This window comes from Phyllostomus discolor, chromosome X (assembly GCF_004126475.2).
Source record: "Phyllostomus discolor isolate MPI-MPIP mPhyDis1 chromosome X, mPhyDis1.pri.v3, whole genome shotgun sequence".
Taxonomy (NCBI): Eukaryota; Metazoa; Chordata; class Mammalia; order Chiroptera; family Phyllostomidae; genus Phyllostomus; species Phyllostomus discolor.
The window spans coordinates 96,274,701-96,289,554 of NC_050198.1; the positions used below are offsets into that span (position 1 = coordinate 96,274,701).

General features: G+C 41.2%; 1 protein-coding gene across 5 annotated transcripts in view; it reads right to left on the bottom strand.

Annotated features, from left to right (window-relative positions):
- The window catches only part of EDA (ectodysplasin A), a 311,653-nt gene extending 298,752 nt beyond the window's left edge, over positions 1-12,901 (bottom strand). For all 5 annotated transcript variants that reach the window (XM_028523275.2, XM_028523274.2, XM_028523273.2 and 2 more), the window contains exon 1: positions 12,205-12,901. In XM_028523275.2, the coding sequence (XP_028379076.1) occupies positions 12,205-12,600 (396 nt within the window). In that variant the 5' untranslated portion in view covers positions 12,601-12,901. The remainder of the gene's footprint in view (positions 1-12,204) is intronic.
- Between the last annotated feature and the right edge of the window lie 1,953 nt (positions 12,902-14,854).

Here is a 14,854-nt window from a genome sequence, read left to right on the forward strand (position 1 = left end):
ACTTATTTGGGGGTTATTCTGTTTGATTGGTCTGTATATCTGTCTTTATGCCAATACCATACAGCTTGATTACTGTAGCTCTGTAATATAGTTTGAGATCAGAAAGTGTAATGCCTACAGCTTTGTTCTTTATTTTTCAAGGCTGCTCTGGATATTCAGAGTCTTTTGTGGTTCTGAGCACATTTTAAGATTGTTCATTCTATTTCTGTGAAAAATGCCACTGATATTTTGATAGGAATTTCATTGAATCTGTGATTTGCTTTGGGTGAATTGGATATTTTAACAATATTTAGTCTAACAGTCCATGAACATTTGATGTCTTTCATTTGTTTGTGTTTTTAATTTTTCATCAATGTTTTGTAGTTTTTAGTACATAAGTCCTTTGCTTCCTTAGTTAAGTTTATTCCTAAGTGTCATATTCTTTTAGGTATTATTATAAATGGGCTTGTTTTCCTAAATCCTTTTCAGATAGTTCATACTAAGTGTACAGAAATGCAATTGATTTTTATATGTTGACTTGTATTCCCACAGCTTTACTAAATTTATTAGTTTATGCCATATACAAACAGAAACAGTTTAATTCTTCCTTTCTGATTTGACATCTTTTATTTGTCTTGCTTCATTCCTCTATATAGACCTGTCAATACTTTGTTGAATAGAAGTGGTGAGAGTGGGCATCCTTGCCTTTTCCCTCTCTTAGAAGATAAGCTTTCAGTTTTTTTAAAAAGATTTTATTTACTTATTTTTAGAGAGAGGAGAAGGGAGGGAGAAAGAGGGGGAGAGAATCATCAATGTGTGGTTTCCTCTTGCACAGCCCCACTAGGGACCTGGCCCACAATCCAGGCATGCACCCTAGACTGGGAATTGAACCAGCGACCCCCTGGCGTGCCAGCTGGCACTCAATCCACTGAGCCACACCTGCCAGGGCATCACTTTTTTCATATTTAGTCTAGTTAATGATTTGCCACTTTGGTTTATCTTTTCAAAAAACCAACTCTTAGTCTCATTTATTTTTCTATGTTTTATTTTGTTCATTTCTGCTCTAAAGTTTTTTATTTTCTTCCTTTTTCTAACTTTGGATTTGCTTTGTTCTTCTTTTTCTAGCTACTAGTAGTATAGAGTTAGTTTGTTTATTTTGGATTTTCTTTTTTTTAATGTAAGTATTTATTACTATTAATTTCCCTCTTAGTATTGCTTTTGCCACATCCTGTAAGTTTTTGTGTGTTGTGTTTGTTTGTCTTGAGGTGTTTTCTAATTTCATTTTTGATATCTTTGACCCAACGGTTGTTCAAGAGTGTGTTATTTAATTTCCACATACCTGTGAATTTTCCAGTTTTCCTTCTGCTATTGATTCTGGTTTCATTCCACTGTGTTAAAAAAATAACAGGTATGTTTCCAATTTCCTTAAATTTGTTAAGAGTTTATTTTGCGACCTCACATGTTATCATTCCTGAAGAAAGATATGTGTCTGTGAAGAATTGTATTTTGCTGCTTTTGGATGGAATGTTCTGTATATGTTTTTGAGGCTCATTTGTTATGTACGGTTGTTGAAGTCCTCTATTTCCTTATTGTTCTGTCTAGGTGATCATCCATTATTGAAAATAAGGTATTAGAGTCACTCACTATTATTCTATTGCTATTTATTCCTTCGGTTCTGTATATTGGTTTTACATATATACATAGGTTCCCTGATGTTGGTACATATGTAATTGTCACATATTCCTGTTGGATTGCCTCTTTTATCTCTATACAATGTCATTCTTTGTCCCTTGTGACAGTTTTGACTTAAAAGTCTATTTTGTCTGATATAAGTATAGGCATCCCTGCTCTCTTTTGATTACTATTTGCATAGACTATCTTTTTCCATTCTTTCACATTCAGCCAATGCTTTCTTAAATCTAAAGTGAGTTTCTTTTAGAAAGCATATGATTGGATCTTGCTTTTATCAATTCAGCCACAACACTTCTCTGATTGAGGCAGTTTTATCTATTTACATTTAAAGTAATTATTGATAGGGAAGAATCCACTATTACCATCTTGTTAGCTGTTTCCTGTTAGCCTTGAGATTCTTATGCGTGTATTTCCTCTGACTGTCCAACTTTGTGCTTTGTGATTTTTTTGTATTGATATCCTTCTATTCCTTTCTCTTTTTTTCTTTTGTGCAACTTCTATAGGTATTTTTTTGTGGCTACCTTGATGCTTACATAAAATACTTTGTAACAGTCTATCTTAAGCTAGTAACAACTCAAATTCAATTGCAAACTAAAACTTCACATTCTAACTCTTTCCCAAATATACTTTGTTATTTTTAAATATATTTTATTGATTAGGCTATTACAGTTGTCCCATTTTCCCCCTTCACTCTCCTCCACCCTGTACACCCTCTCCCACCCATATCCCCCTCTTTAGTCATGTCCATGTGTCATACTTATAAGTTCTTTAGCTTCTACATTCCCCATACTATTCTTACCCTCCCCCTATCTATTTTCAACCTACATTCTATGCTACTTATTCTCTGTACCTTTTCCCCCTCTCTCCTCCTCCCACTCCCCTGTTGATAACCCTCCATGTGATCTCCATTTCTGTGGTTCTGTTCCTGTTCTAGTTGTTTGCTTAGTTTCTTTTGGTTTTGCTTTAGGTGTGATTGTTAATAATTGTGAGTTTGTTGTCCTTTTACTATACATGCTTTTTCTTTATCTTCTTTTCTCAGATAAGTCCCTTTAACATTTCATAAAATAAGGGCTTGGTGATGATGAACTCCTTTCACTTGACCTTATCTGAGAAGCAATTTATCTGCCCTTCCATTCTAAAAGAAAGCTTTGCTGGATAGAGTAATCTGGGATGTAGCTCCTTGTCTCTCATGAGTTGGAATATTTCTTTCCAGCCCCTTCTTGCCTGTAAGATCCCTTTTGAGAAATCAACTGACAGTCTGATGGGAACTCCTTTGTAGGTGACTGTCCCCTTATCTCTTGCTGCTTCTAGGATTCTCTCCTTCATCTTTACCTTGGCTAATGTAATTATGATGTGCCTTGGTGTGTTTCTTCTTGGGTCCAACTTCTTTGGGGCTCTCTGAGCTTCCTGGATTTCCTGGACGTCTATTTCCTTTGCCAGAATGGGGAAATTCTCCTTTATTATCTGTTCAAATACATGCTCAATCTGTTGCTTTTCCTCTTCTCCTTCTGGTACCCCTATAATTTGGATGTTGGAACGTTTAAACATGTCCTGGAGGTTCCTAAGCTTCTCCTCGTTTTTTTTTTTTTTTTTTTTTTTTTTTTAATTCTTATTTCTCCATTCTTTCCTGTTTGTTTGTTTTTTTTTTTCCTTCTGGTCCACTCTGTTGTTTTGAGTCCCAGTTTCCTTCCCATCACTGTTGGTTCTCCGTGCATCATCCTTCATCTCTTTTATGGTAACCTGCATTTTTTCATCTAATTTGCGCCCAAAATCAACCAATTCTGTGAGCTTCCTGATCACCAGTGTTTTGAACTGTGCATCTGATAGGTTAGCTATTTCTTGGTCACTCAAAAGGATGAGTTCTGGGGCACTGATTTGTTCTTCTCTTTGAGCCATCGCTCTCTCTCTCTCTTTTTTTTTTTTTTTTGGTCTGGTCGCTCTTGTTATGATGAGGGGTGGAGCCTTAGGTGTTCACCGGGGCTGGGCACCCCAGTCACTAGATTGTGACCTTGTATGCGGGGGCGGGGGCAGGAGGGAACAATGGCAGCAGCCCCACTCTCCTGGGATCTCAGTCCCTTCCCTGGGATCCTGGGCTGCGTGCTCTGCCCTGGTCCACAATCACAGCCTCAGTGGGTCCACCAGTTGCCGCTTGTGTACTCAGGGTCCACCTGCTGCGCACCAGGGATGGCTTACATGCTCCCGGTTGCCTTAGGCGCCCAGCTCTCCCTGATCTCCGCGTGCTGCGACCCACGCTTGCCTCTACCCCTCCTACCGGTCTGGATGAACGGGTCTACTTCAACTTCTTGGCTGTCCAACTTCCATTCAGATAAATTCTCTGTCAGTTCTGGGTGTTATTCTGGCTCTAAATTGTTGTTGTTCTAATGTTGGTTGTGCGTGGAAGTACGGTGCATCCACCTATGCCTCCATCTTGCCAGAAGTCATCCCACTTTGTTATTTTTGTCACATTTTACATCTATTCATATTATGCATCTTTTAACTTATTTTAGTCATAGTTATTTTTAATACATTTGTAATTTAACTTTTTATACTAGAAATAAAAGTTATTTATCCACTATGATTATAGGAATACAGCATTCTGTACATGTCTATATATTTACTTTTACAGAGTTTCATACTTTCTTATGTTATCATGTAGCTGATTTAGTGTTCTTTAAAGTTGATGAACTCCCTTTAACATTTCACATATGGCAGTTCTACTAGTGAAGTTCCTCAGCTTTTATTTGTCTAGGAATGTCTTTATCTGTCCCTATTTTAAGGACAGTTTTGACAAGTAAAGTAGTCTTGATTGTCAGTGTTTCTTTTTTGTTTTAGCAGTTTGAATATCTCATCTGACTTGCTGTGGCCTACAAGGTTTCTGCTATAATTTTTTTCTCATAGTCTTTTGGGGGTTGACTTGTGATATACAAGTTATCTCTTGATGCTTTCAAAACTCTCTTTAGCTTTCACTTTGATAATGTGATTATATTTCATGGTGTGGATTTCTCTGAGTTCATTTAGTTAGTGTTTTTGAGGGTTTTTGAATTTGGTTGTCCTTTTCCTTCCCCAGATTTGGATAGTTCTCAGTCATTCTTTTTGTGAATAAATTTTCTCATCCTTCCTCTCTTATTCTTCTGAAACTCTCCTAATGCCTACACTGGTCCACTTGGTGATATATCATAAGTGCCTTAAGCATTTTCACTCTTTTTTCTTTTTGTTACTCTGGCTAAATTATTTTAACGAGCTCTCATATTTCACTGATACCTTTCTTCTGTTTTATCTAGTCTGATGTTGAAGCCTTCTCATGGATTTTTCAGTTATTGTGCATTTAGCTCTATGATTTCTGTTTGGTATTTTATAATATTTTCTATCTCTCTGTTGAAATTCTCACTTTGTTCATATATTTTTATTAATCTTGGTGAGCATCTTTATATCTGTTATTTTGAATTCTCTATCAGCAGAATCTTATAATTCTGTTTCATTAGGGTCAGCTTTTGGAGATTTACTGTGCTCCTTTTTTTGGAATATCTTTGTTTTTTTGTGTTTTTTTTTTTTAACATCATTTTCCTTGACTGTTTGTGTTGGTTTCTGCACATGACACAAAGCCAGCATTGCTCCCAGTCTTCACAGACTAGCCTTGTACAGGAGAAGACCTCCACCAATCAGCCAGGTCAGAGATTCTGGGGACTTCTACCAACTCTCCACCACAAGGGAGAAGCAAGCTGCTGCAGTTTTTGTCTACTCACTCTGTGCTGAGTGTGTATAGGGGAGCAAACTATGGCATTTACCAGTGCAAACTGCCATCTCCATTCTCCCCAGGTGGTTTCACTGCCAGACCCATCAGAGCTCCAAGACTAGGAGAAAAATGCCAATTCTTTGGACAGTCCCAGGAAAGTTATGGCACTAAATGCACAGATCAATTCTTCCATCTCTAGGAGTAAGCTGAAAGCTGGGATGTTTTATCCATTCACTGTGTGAGCAGATGGAAGGATCTATGGCATCTACCAGTCCCTACCATCATCTCTGTCTTCCCCCAGAAACCTAGACTGTGCTAGACACCCTCAGAGCTCCTAGACTGATAAGCCATATGCCAATTCTTTGGGCATTCCTGATAAGTTGGAGCACAGGATGCAGAGATAAACTCTTTTCTTCCCCAGGAGAATGTTGATAGCTGTGATATTTTGTGTTATTCTTTGCTCAGAAAGAGGGAGGATCTATGGTATTTACCAGCCCAAGACACCATCTCTGTTATCCACTAGGTAGACCTCACAAAGTTCCAAAACTGGCAAGATAGAAGCCAGTCCTCAGAATAGTTAGAGTGCCAGACATGTGAATCAGCTCCTTCCCTCAACTAGGAGAAGTTGGAAGCTAGAGGGGCCTCTGCCATATTATATGGTGCCATGCTGGTGGCAGGGACTCTGGTGAGAGGGTGTCCCAAATCTCTGTACAAGCTTCAGTGAGTCTGCTTTCATGTTTGCCCCAGGTACAGGAGCCTTCCAAATAGTTCCTTAATTTCTCACAAAGGGAATCTGTCCATATATTGTTGCTGAATCAGTGTGTTTGTTAGGGGTTGGGTGGAGTTCAGGACTTCCTAATCCATCATCTTGCTGACATCATTCTCTAAAGCTACTCTTCTTTTTGTGGAATGTGACTAGTGGATTCTAAAATATAGAGAAAAACACAAAGGGCCAAGAACTTACAAGATACTTTTAAAGAAAAGGAAAAAGTAAGAAGGACTTGCTTTATCAGGTATAAAGAGCTTGTTATAAAGTCCAGTAATTAAGATTATGATATTGCCCTGGCTGGGTGGCTCAATTGGTTAGAGCATTGTGTCCTGATACACTAAGGTTGCAGGTTTAACCCCTGGTCAGGGCACATACAAGAAGCAACCAATGAATGCATAAATGAGCGGAACAACAAGTCGATGATGCTTTCTCTCCCATCTCTCTCTCTAAAATCAATACATAAAAATTTTAAAATGACTATGGTATTGGTGTAATGAGAAATAAACTAATAGAACAGAACAAAATGTTCAGAAACAATTCCACACATATACAAACACCTGATTTATGACAAAGGTGACACTGTAGAGAAGTGGAGACAAAAGACATTCATTATAATAAATGGCACTGGGCAATTAAATATATATATGGAAAAGATAAGGCTTGACCCCTATATCTTGCCACACACAAAAATCAATTCCAGATGGATTGTAGATGTAAATGTGAATGGCAAAAGCATAAAACTTCTAGAAGATAATATGGGAGAACACATACATGACTTCAAGGTAGGGGAATATTTCTTTAAAAAAAGATCTTATTTATTTACTTTGGAGAGAGAAGAAAGGAGGGAGAAAGGGAAGGAGAGAAACATCAGTGTGTAAGAGATACATGATCAATTGCCTCTCACATACCCTCAACAAGGGACCTGGCTTACAACCCAGGCATATGCCCTGACTGGGAATTGAACCAACAACCCTTCAGTTAGCAGGCCAGAGCTCAATCCACTGAGCCACACCAGCCAGGGCTAAATATTTCTTAAATGGAACATGAAAAATACTTGCTATAAAAGGAAATACTAAAAGACTAGACACATTAAAATAAGACACTTCTGTTCATTAAAGTATACTATAGAGATTTGGGAAGGGTTTGTAACATAAAAAATACAAAAGTGACCCTGGTTTGCATTATGACACCCAACCCACTGAGCCACACAAGTCAGAACTCCATTTCACTTTTGAATAATTCTAGAAACCAGTGAAGCATGCCAATGGAACTATTTACCTATGCATAGCTGATTATTTAGAGTTAGCAAGACCTGAAGAAAACAGGCCTGTTACATACAGAGAAAGAGTCTTGGTTTTACATAAACATCTCCAAAGGCCCAAAAGAATATTCAACTCATCAACTATTTAAGGACTCTAAATATAACAAGTAATATGTCAGGTATTATGGAAAAAGACAAAACAAAGAAGGCAGATCTCTGAGGAGTTCTAGTATAAAAACACAAGATTTATTGATTTATTGATTTACTTAATCCTCAACTGAGGATATGTTTATTGATTTTAGAGAAAGGGAAGGAGGCAGAGGGAAAGAGAGAGAGAAACATTGATGTGAGAGAGAAACATCAGTTGGTCACTTCCTATATGCACTCCAACTGGGGATAGAACCCACAACCTAGATATGTACTGTGACCCAGAATCAAACTTGCTACCTTTTGGTGTATGGGACGATACTCCAACCAACTGAGCTGCAGGCCAGGGTAAGACACAGGTTTATTAGACAAAGAACAGCCATAACAACTACAGAATGATCCCAAGACAGGATATGCTGAGTGGGTTGCAAGAGTAGAGTTACTGAGAAAGAAAATGAGATAGGTATAATGGAGCAGTTAGTCAAAAGCTTTGAATGCCACACTGAAAATTCTAGATTTAAATCTATAGAAAACTATTTTACCTGGATCCACTCCTTTAAAAATTTTTCTTGGATTTAATGATTCCTAGTTATTTTCTTGATCAATTAACCTTAATAAATAATGTCAAGTCTGGATAACTAATGTTCTATCTAGTTAAACCAAGAGATGTTCTGTGAAAAGTGAAATTTGACTTCTGTAATGTCACCTCAAGTAATTATGAACATGTTCCAAATATCCCCAACAGTCCCTAATAAACCCTTATTAAGCTACCCATACAGCCCTGGATGATGTGACTCAGGGGATTGAGCACCAGCCTGAGAACCAAAAGGTCACTGGTTCAATTCCCAGTCTAGGGCACATGCCTGGATTTCGGGCCAAGTCCCCAGTTGGGGCTGTATGAGAGGCAACTGAATCTCTCTCACATTGACATTTCTCTCCCTATCTTTTCTCCTCCTTTCCCCTCTGTCTAAAAGTAAATAAATAAAAATTAAAAATCTTGAAAAATAAAATAAAATAAAATAAACTACCCATACTTATTTTTCAAAATACTTCTTAAACCTCAGAGTTTCAGTTTAGATTATCTCTTGGGGCAATCATTTGAAAGAGATCCTACTCTTATTTGCCTCCTCCCCAAAATAATCTTTGAGGCATTAAAAGATATCTAATACCTAACATAGATTCTGGCTTATAGCAGGCTTCTTATTTATTGACCTAAATGGTTAAATTACACCAAAATATTAACCTTAGTCATCTCTCTCATGGTTTAGTAGACTTTGATTATGTTCTTCCCTCAACTTTTCTCTCTCTAAACTGAAGAAAAAATACAATTAGAAACTCCCTTCATACTTTTGATTAATTTAATTGGGTTTCTGGGGACTTTTATCAGTTGTTAGGTTTTTCTTGAGGAGCAACCACCAGAATTTCCTATATGACTGTGGATGTAAATCCACTTTTGGTCTTTTACATGAAAAAGATAAAAGGTTTTGTTTTGTCATGGTTTTCAACACCCTTCCTTATGACGCACACCATATTCTTGGCTTTCAGGACAACAATCAGAACTGGGCCAACTTCACAGAATGATCAACAGTGATTTTTTTTCACTCTAACAATCATACTGTGTATTGTCTAACTCAGAGATACGTGTTTCTCTTGAGATCATTTCAACTATCCAGATAAATGTATAGGTACTCTGCTACTGCAGCTGAAGAAGAATTATAACTCCAGGTCTGAGTGATTGTATCACTTTTTATCATAGCAACTGTGTCCCCACTGGGGAGGCTTTCCTATAACAATTTCCTTGGAGAACTTTGCTGATCTCTCTGTGTATCCTGACTGCTGTAATATCCTTGTGTACTCTGTTTTTAAAAAGTTTTTAAATTGAGGGATGACAGACATCTTCAGTGATTTCCATACATCCTCAGTGATTTCTAGATCCCTTTCTTGGGTCATAACTGAGCCCATCACATCATAAGCACAGAGAGGTTTGAACAGCCTTTTACAATGACATACATCTGACTGTTTTGCCCATTTGACCTCATAGGATCATCCTGTAATTTATTCTCATCAGTTCGTCTTTACTCCTTGAAGATAACTGTCGAAAAACCTCAATGTTCTGCCCATTGAAGGGTATATTGATTTTATCTTTCTTCTTCTCCACGTAAGAGTTACTGTAACAGCAACAGTCTGTGTTGGAAAACTAAAATATAAAAATATGACCTATGTGCTAAATTCCACAAAGCTGTTTACTTCCTTATTTATGAATCAGAATCTGTCAGCACAACTTAAAATCTTGACTGTCAGCAGATACTGCAATTAAATGTCCCTGCAAAGCCAGCAGAGGGTGCACCAGGGCACTAGAAATTTTACCCAAAATGTAGCTATATCAATTTAACTCTCATACCCAATCAACTTTTTTTTTTCCTTTTTGGTACACTAAAGCTAATATTCTCAAGATAAACTTAAGCTCAATCTGGGCTGAAATTCCTTCAAAGCATGCTCCAATTCTTCTAAAAGTAAAGTTCAGGAAGAATATGGAATAGGTGGTTAAACTTAGTCTGGCCAAAATATATGTGGAGTAGAAGAAAGTGATGCAGATCTGTGCCATGTGCTTTGGAAAAATTCTACTGTGGAGATCTACCCTACTGTTTCTGAAAAGGCTCCAGGAGGTAGTATGTTATAGGGGAATGGGCATTGAACTGGGAGTCAAGAGATCAATTTCTATTCTAATTTTGACATAGTTGTATGACCTTGGCCAAGTCACTCCTCCCTCAGAGCCTATGTGTTTTCCAAGAGGATCAAACAAAGTGGACTCACGTGGCCACTCACAACTCTAAAAAAAACTCTGACTGCAATTGATGTCAGAAAATGTGAGGAGACAGTATGCATGCTTCTATTGCTCAAAAACATTAGAACAGAAAGAATAAAAGACAGAAGACTGGGAGCTGTTTTTAAACCCAGACAGAAGTATTTGCTGTGCCCTGCAAAGAATAGGCAACTAAATGCCATTATAGACCTGTGAGAATCCCACCCCATCACAGAAGCCCTCCAGTTCAGCTGTCCTGCTAATCCTTAGTCTGTAAACATGGCTCTGCTCACTCTGAATGCCAAAGAGCCTTGGCCATCACTTGACTAAAGAAGTTCAATTCCTTCATCTTTTCACATAATATTAATGTTCAGCTGCTAGGTATTCTACTGGGCATTAGAGGGGGTGGTGGATAAAGAGAGCCAGAATCCTAGTTAATTATCATTTAGCTACAGTGTTTAAATTTCAAGTATGAGAAGCATGTCTACTGATTCTCTTATTTGATAAGCTGTTGTGTAAGTTGGAGTTTGCTAGCAAGATATTTTAAGGCTCAGGGCAACTGTACAATACACATCATACAAAAATGTGTCAGCCCTAACATTACAGTATCATCATGAATGTGACACCAGCTCTGGACGGGTGGTCAAAGTATCATAAATATTGTTTAAAGAGTATGACAATGACCTGGGTGTGGTAGTAAATATAGAAGGTCTGGGTCCCTCACCTCAAAGAATTTGTTAGCACAACTTGCCCTCTTCCCCAAGAGGAACGAATTCACTATTACTCCTCAACCACCTCAAAAGGATTCTTGGATGCTTCTCTTTAATTTCACATAAAACAAAATTCAGAACTCAAGAGAATAGATACTTTAAGTGCACTAAACTTACTTGAATAAAGAGCTAGAAAAAATAGAAAACAAACACGAAAGCCAATAGTTTGCTAACAAGGGCACAAACACCATAAAGACTGAAAAAAAAAAACCACTCAAAACCCAAAAACTCTTGAGAGATTACTTTTGAGTAATTAATTATTCCATCAGAAGATTCCTGTTCTCCAGCCAGCAACAGCAAGACACTTCACACCCGCCCTCTCCATCCCACTCCCCCGAAACAGTTTGAACCAGCATGCAAAGGGTGAGTTTTATTTCCATAGATTTTTAAAATTGCTCTTCAGAAGTTGTCTATCAAGACAGCATATTTCTACCAGAATTCCTTAGGGGCGCTGATCCTCACTACAACAGCCAGGACAAGCAGTCTCAAATTGCAGGTAAGTGTGAACAAACCCACGTTCTGGTCAGAGCACAAGGACCCGTGCTGAAAATGCGATTAAAAGTTGTTTCAACGGGCGTGGAGCAGTTATTACAGCTGTTTACAGCTCCAACTCCAAATGAGAGCCTGCTAGTGCTGGCATCAGCTCTGGACACGAAAAAACAAGCACCGCGGGCAGAGAAGCTCACCCAGGAGCAGAAGGGCCAAGCTGCTGCCGTTAGTCGCCAGAGGGGCAGCGCCTGCACCTCAGCGCTGCGGCCGGGCCGGGAGCGCAGCCAACTTTTCCCGAGGCAGCCTGTAGCTGGGGGCGGCAGGGGTGGGCGGGAGCTCCCAAGTCCAGGGGTCCTGGGACAGTCTGGGTGAGCTGGGCCGGGGACCAGGGACAACCTGCCCCGGGGCAACTTCTCTCCTGCACGTCCACTCCCTCCCTGGTCCTGCCCTCCAACTTGGCTCAAGGTGTCAGAGTCGCTCCAGGGCCGGTGGGGGAGGGCCCCCGCCCTAACCGTAAGGGGAGGGGGCCTCTGCCGCCGCCGCCCCAACTAAGTGACTCACCTGGTGCCCGTCCTGGGAGTCTGGTGGGAGAGTGGTTTCTCCGGGTTCTAACGGCTGCTGCTGAAGTGACGGCTGCCTGAAGTGGCGGGTGATGGGACCGTCAGGGTCGAGGCCACCGGGGCTGCTCAGGGTGCCAGAGGTGCCAGGGGTGCCGGGGACGCCGAGGCGGGACTCAGCTCCCCGTTCCCGCCGCAACTCGGAGCGCAACTCTAGGTAGCAGCACAATGTCAGCAGGTGGAGGGCCAGCGAGAGGCCAAAGAAGCCCAGAAAGAGCCGGCAGCTGTTCCCTTCGCCCGCCCGGGCAGGGGCCCCGCGACAGCCGCAGCCCTGGCTCTCCCGCTCCCGCGGCGCTGCCGCGGGCAGGGGCTCCCTGCGCTCTACCTCGGGGTAGCCCATGGCCTCCGGAGACGCCCACTCTCTGAGGCCCGGGAGACGCCGAGTCCGCCTCAACCGTTCACGACCCCTGACAGGCGGCTACTGTCCTGCCATGGGCTGGGGGCTGCAGGGACCGGTTCCTGCGCGAAGGAGGCTGGGCGGGACGGAGCAGGGAGAAGCCGCATGTGCAGCTCCACTCCGAGGGGTGGGAAAGGGAGGAGGAGGGGCGGGAGAGAGGGGTGGCTCGGCCCGCCGAGGGAATCAGGGTGGAGGCCCGGGCCAACACCGCCCCATCCCTCAAACTGCTGCCGGGACGGCCAACCACCGGGCCCGCCAAGCCTGAGAGCCCCGCCCCTTGGCGTTACACCCCGGGCCTCCAGCCGCAGGGCGGAGCCTGGGGGTGTGTGGGTTCGCCTTAGTCTGGTGACCCCACCCAGCTCTTCCCGCTTGCCCCATTCCAGTTGGTGATTGCCGCTGTCGTTCATCACTGGACTCCGCCCCAATTTAACCCTTTAGCGCCAGTGTGGGGAAGGGGAGGGTAGAAGGGGGAGGCTGAGAAGAATTTGGGAACCTTAGAAAGTAGAGCAAGGAAAAGGAGGCAGGAACTAGTATTAATAGAAATGTTTGCAATTAACTGCAGTTGCTAATAACATCATCCAGTACTTATCTGTTGCTTTCAATCTTCAAAGCGTTTAACAGACGTTAAACTAATTAAAACAGTTCTGGGTTTGGAATGAAACCATGCCTGCTGTGTTTGCAATCCCATAGCGCGCCAAAAGAAAAGGAGACTCAGGAGCCATGGAGCCAAAGGGAGGGAGAATGGGGTGGAATGGAGGCAACCCCACTCCTAGAGTGAGTCTGGGGCTTCAATCTAAGTGATGAAGAAGCCCACCTGTGCCAGGTGGAACAGAACTGCTGTTGCCGCACGCAGGGTGAAACAGTCCCCTAGGATCTTTTGATACATTATCTATCTATTATCTATCTATCTATCTATCTATCTACCTATCTATCTATCTATAGATATCGATCTCTTTACAATGTAGAAAGTGCTGTATGAGAGAATCCACAACTAGTATAATTTCTCTCCTTCCACCACAGCAGGAGTTTTGAGTGGAGAACATGTGTCCCTAGTGAGCAAATGAGGAAACTCATTTGAGCAAATGAGGAAACATCAAAATGATGGCCAGGATGAGGTGTATTTTTACAAGGGTGGTCTGCAGAATGGCCAGACAGTATTGGCATCTCTATTTGCAGGCAACTGTTCTGGCCTCTCCACCCCTCCCTCCTCTCCCTGGAGTAGTCCCTGGGGAAGGTTCAACAAGTCAGCCAAATGTTCCAGATGTACACTGCTGCGACTACAGCATCTTTGACAGCTGCACCAATCAGCAAAGGGTTCATAACCAAAAAGAAAAAGAAAAAAGAAAAGAAAAGTGGCAAATGTCAGAACAACAGACCCTGAAGTGAAGGATGGAAAGGATTAGTTCAGTTGCTATTGACAAGAGATACTTGTCTGAGATTATAGACAGCTAAATGACCATAGCAGAGGAAATATGTATGCTTCTTGGCCACTATGCACTCCCATTCCCATGTTATGAACAATTAGCAGTTTTATTGACTTGAAGAGGGTAGGCCTATGTGCTAGGCTGGATGGGGGAAAAATAGGAGGAATACAAAAAATGAGAAACAAACAAACAAAAACCCAGAAACAAAACATATAGTGGGGAGGTAAGTCCAGAGAGCACAGAGGTCAAAATCCTTAAATATATCAGCCACAGACAACTTTTCTTCAGACACTTTGTGAATGGTCTTGGTGCTTTAGAAACATCTTTGTGTCCCCTCATTGACCCTTACCCATGAAATACCAAGTTTGCAAAGAATACCATCATCATGCAGATAAAACCATTAAAAGGTGCATTTAACAGCTAATCTCAAGTGCTGCTTGTTCAGTATGTGAACATACTGACCAGAACTGCCAGGGTGATTTACCTTAATTATCACATCCCAAGACTATTAGAAAGAATGCTAGACTAAGAGTCAGCAGACCTGCCCCTGCCACTGGTTTGCTGGGTCACTTTGAGCAAGTCGCTATGCCTTCTGGGACCTTTGTTTCTCCAATTGTAAAATGAGTAGTTTGAACTTTAACAGCTCTAACATTGTCTTTTATCTGTTGCATCACTGACTGTGCTGACTTGGTCACATACACAGTTCAAAGAGACTGCCCCTTCTTCCCCTAAAGTGAAGAGGAAGAAATAACAGCCATCTTCAGGCAGTGGTA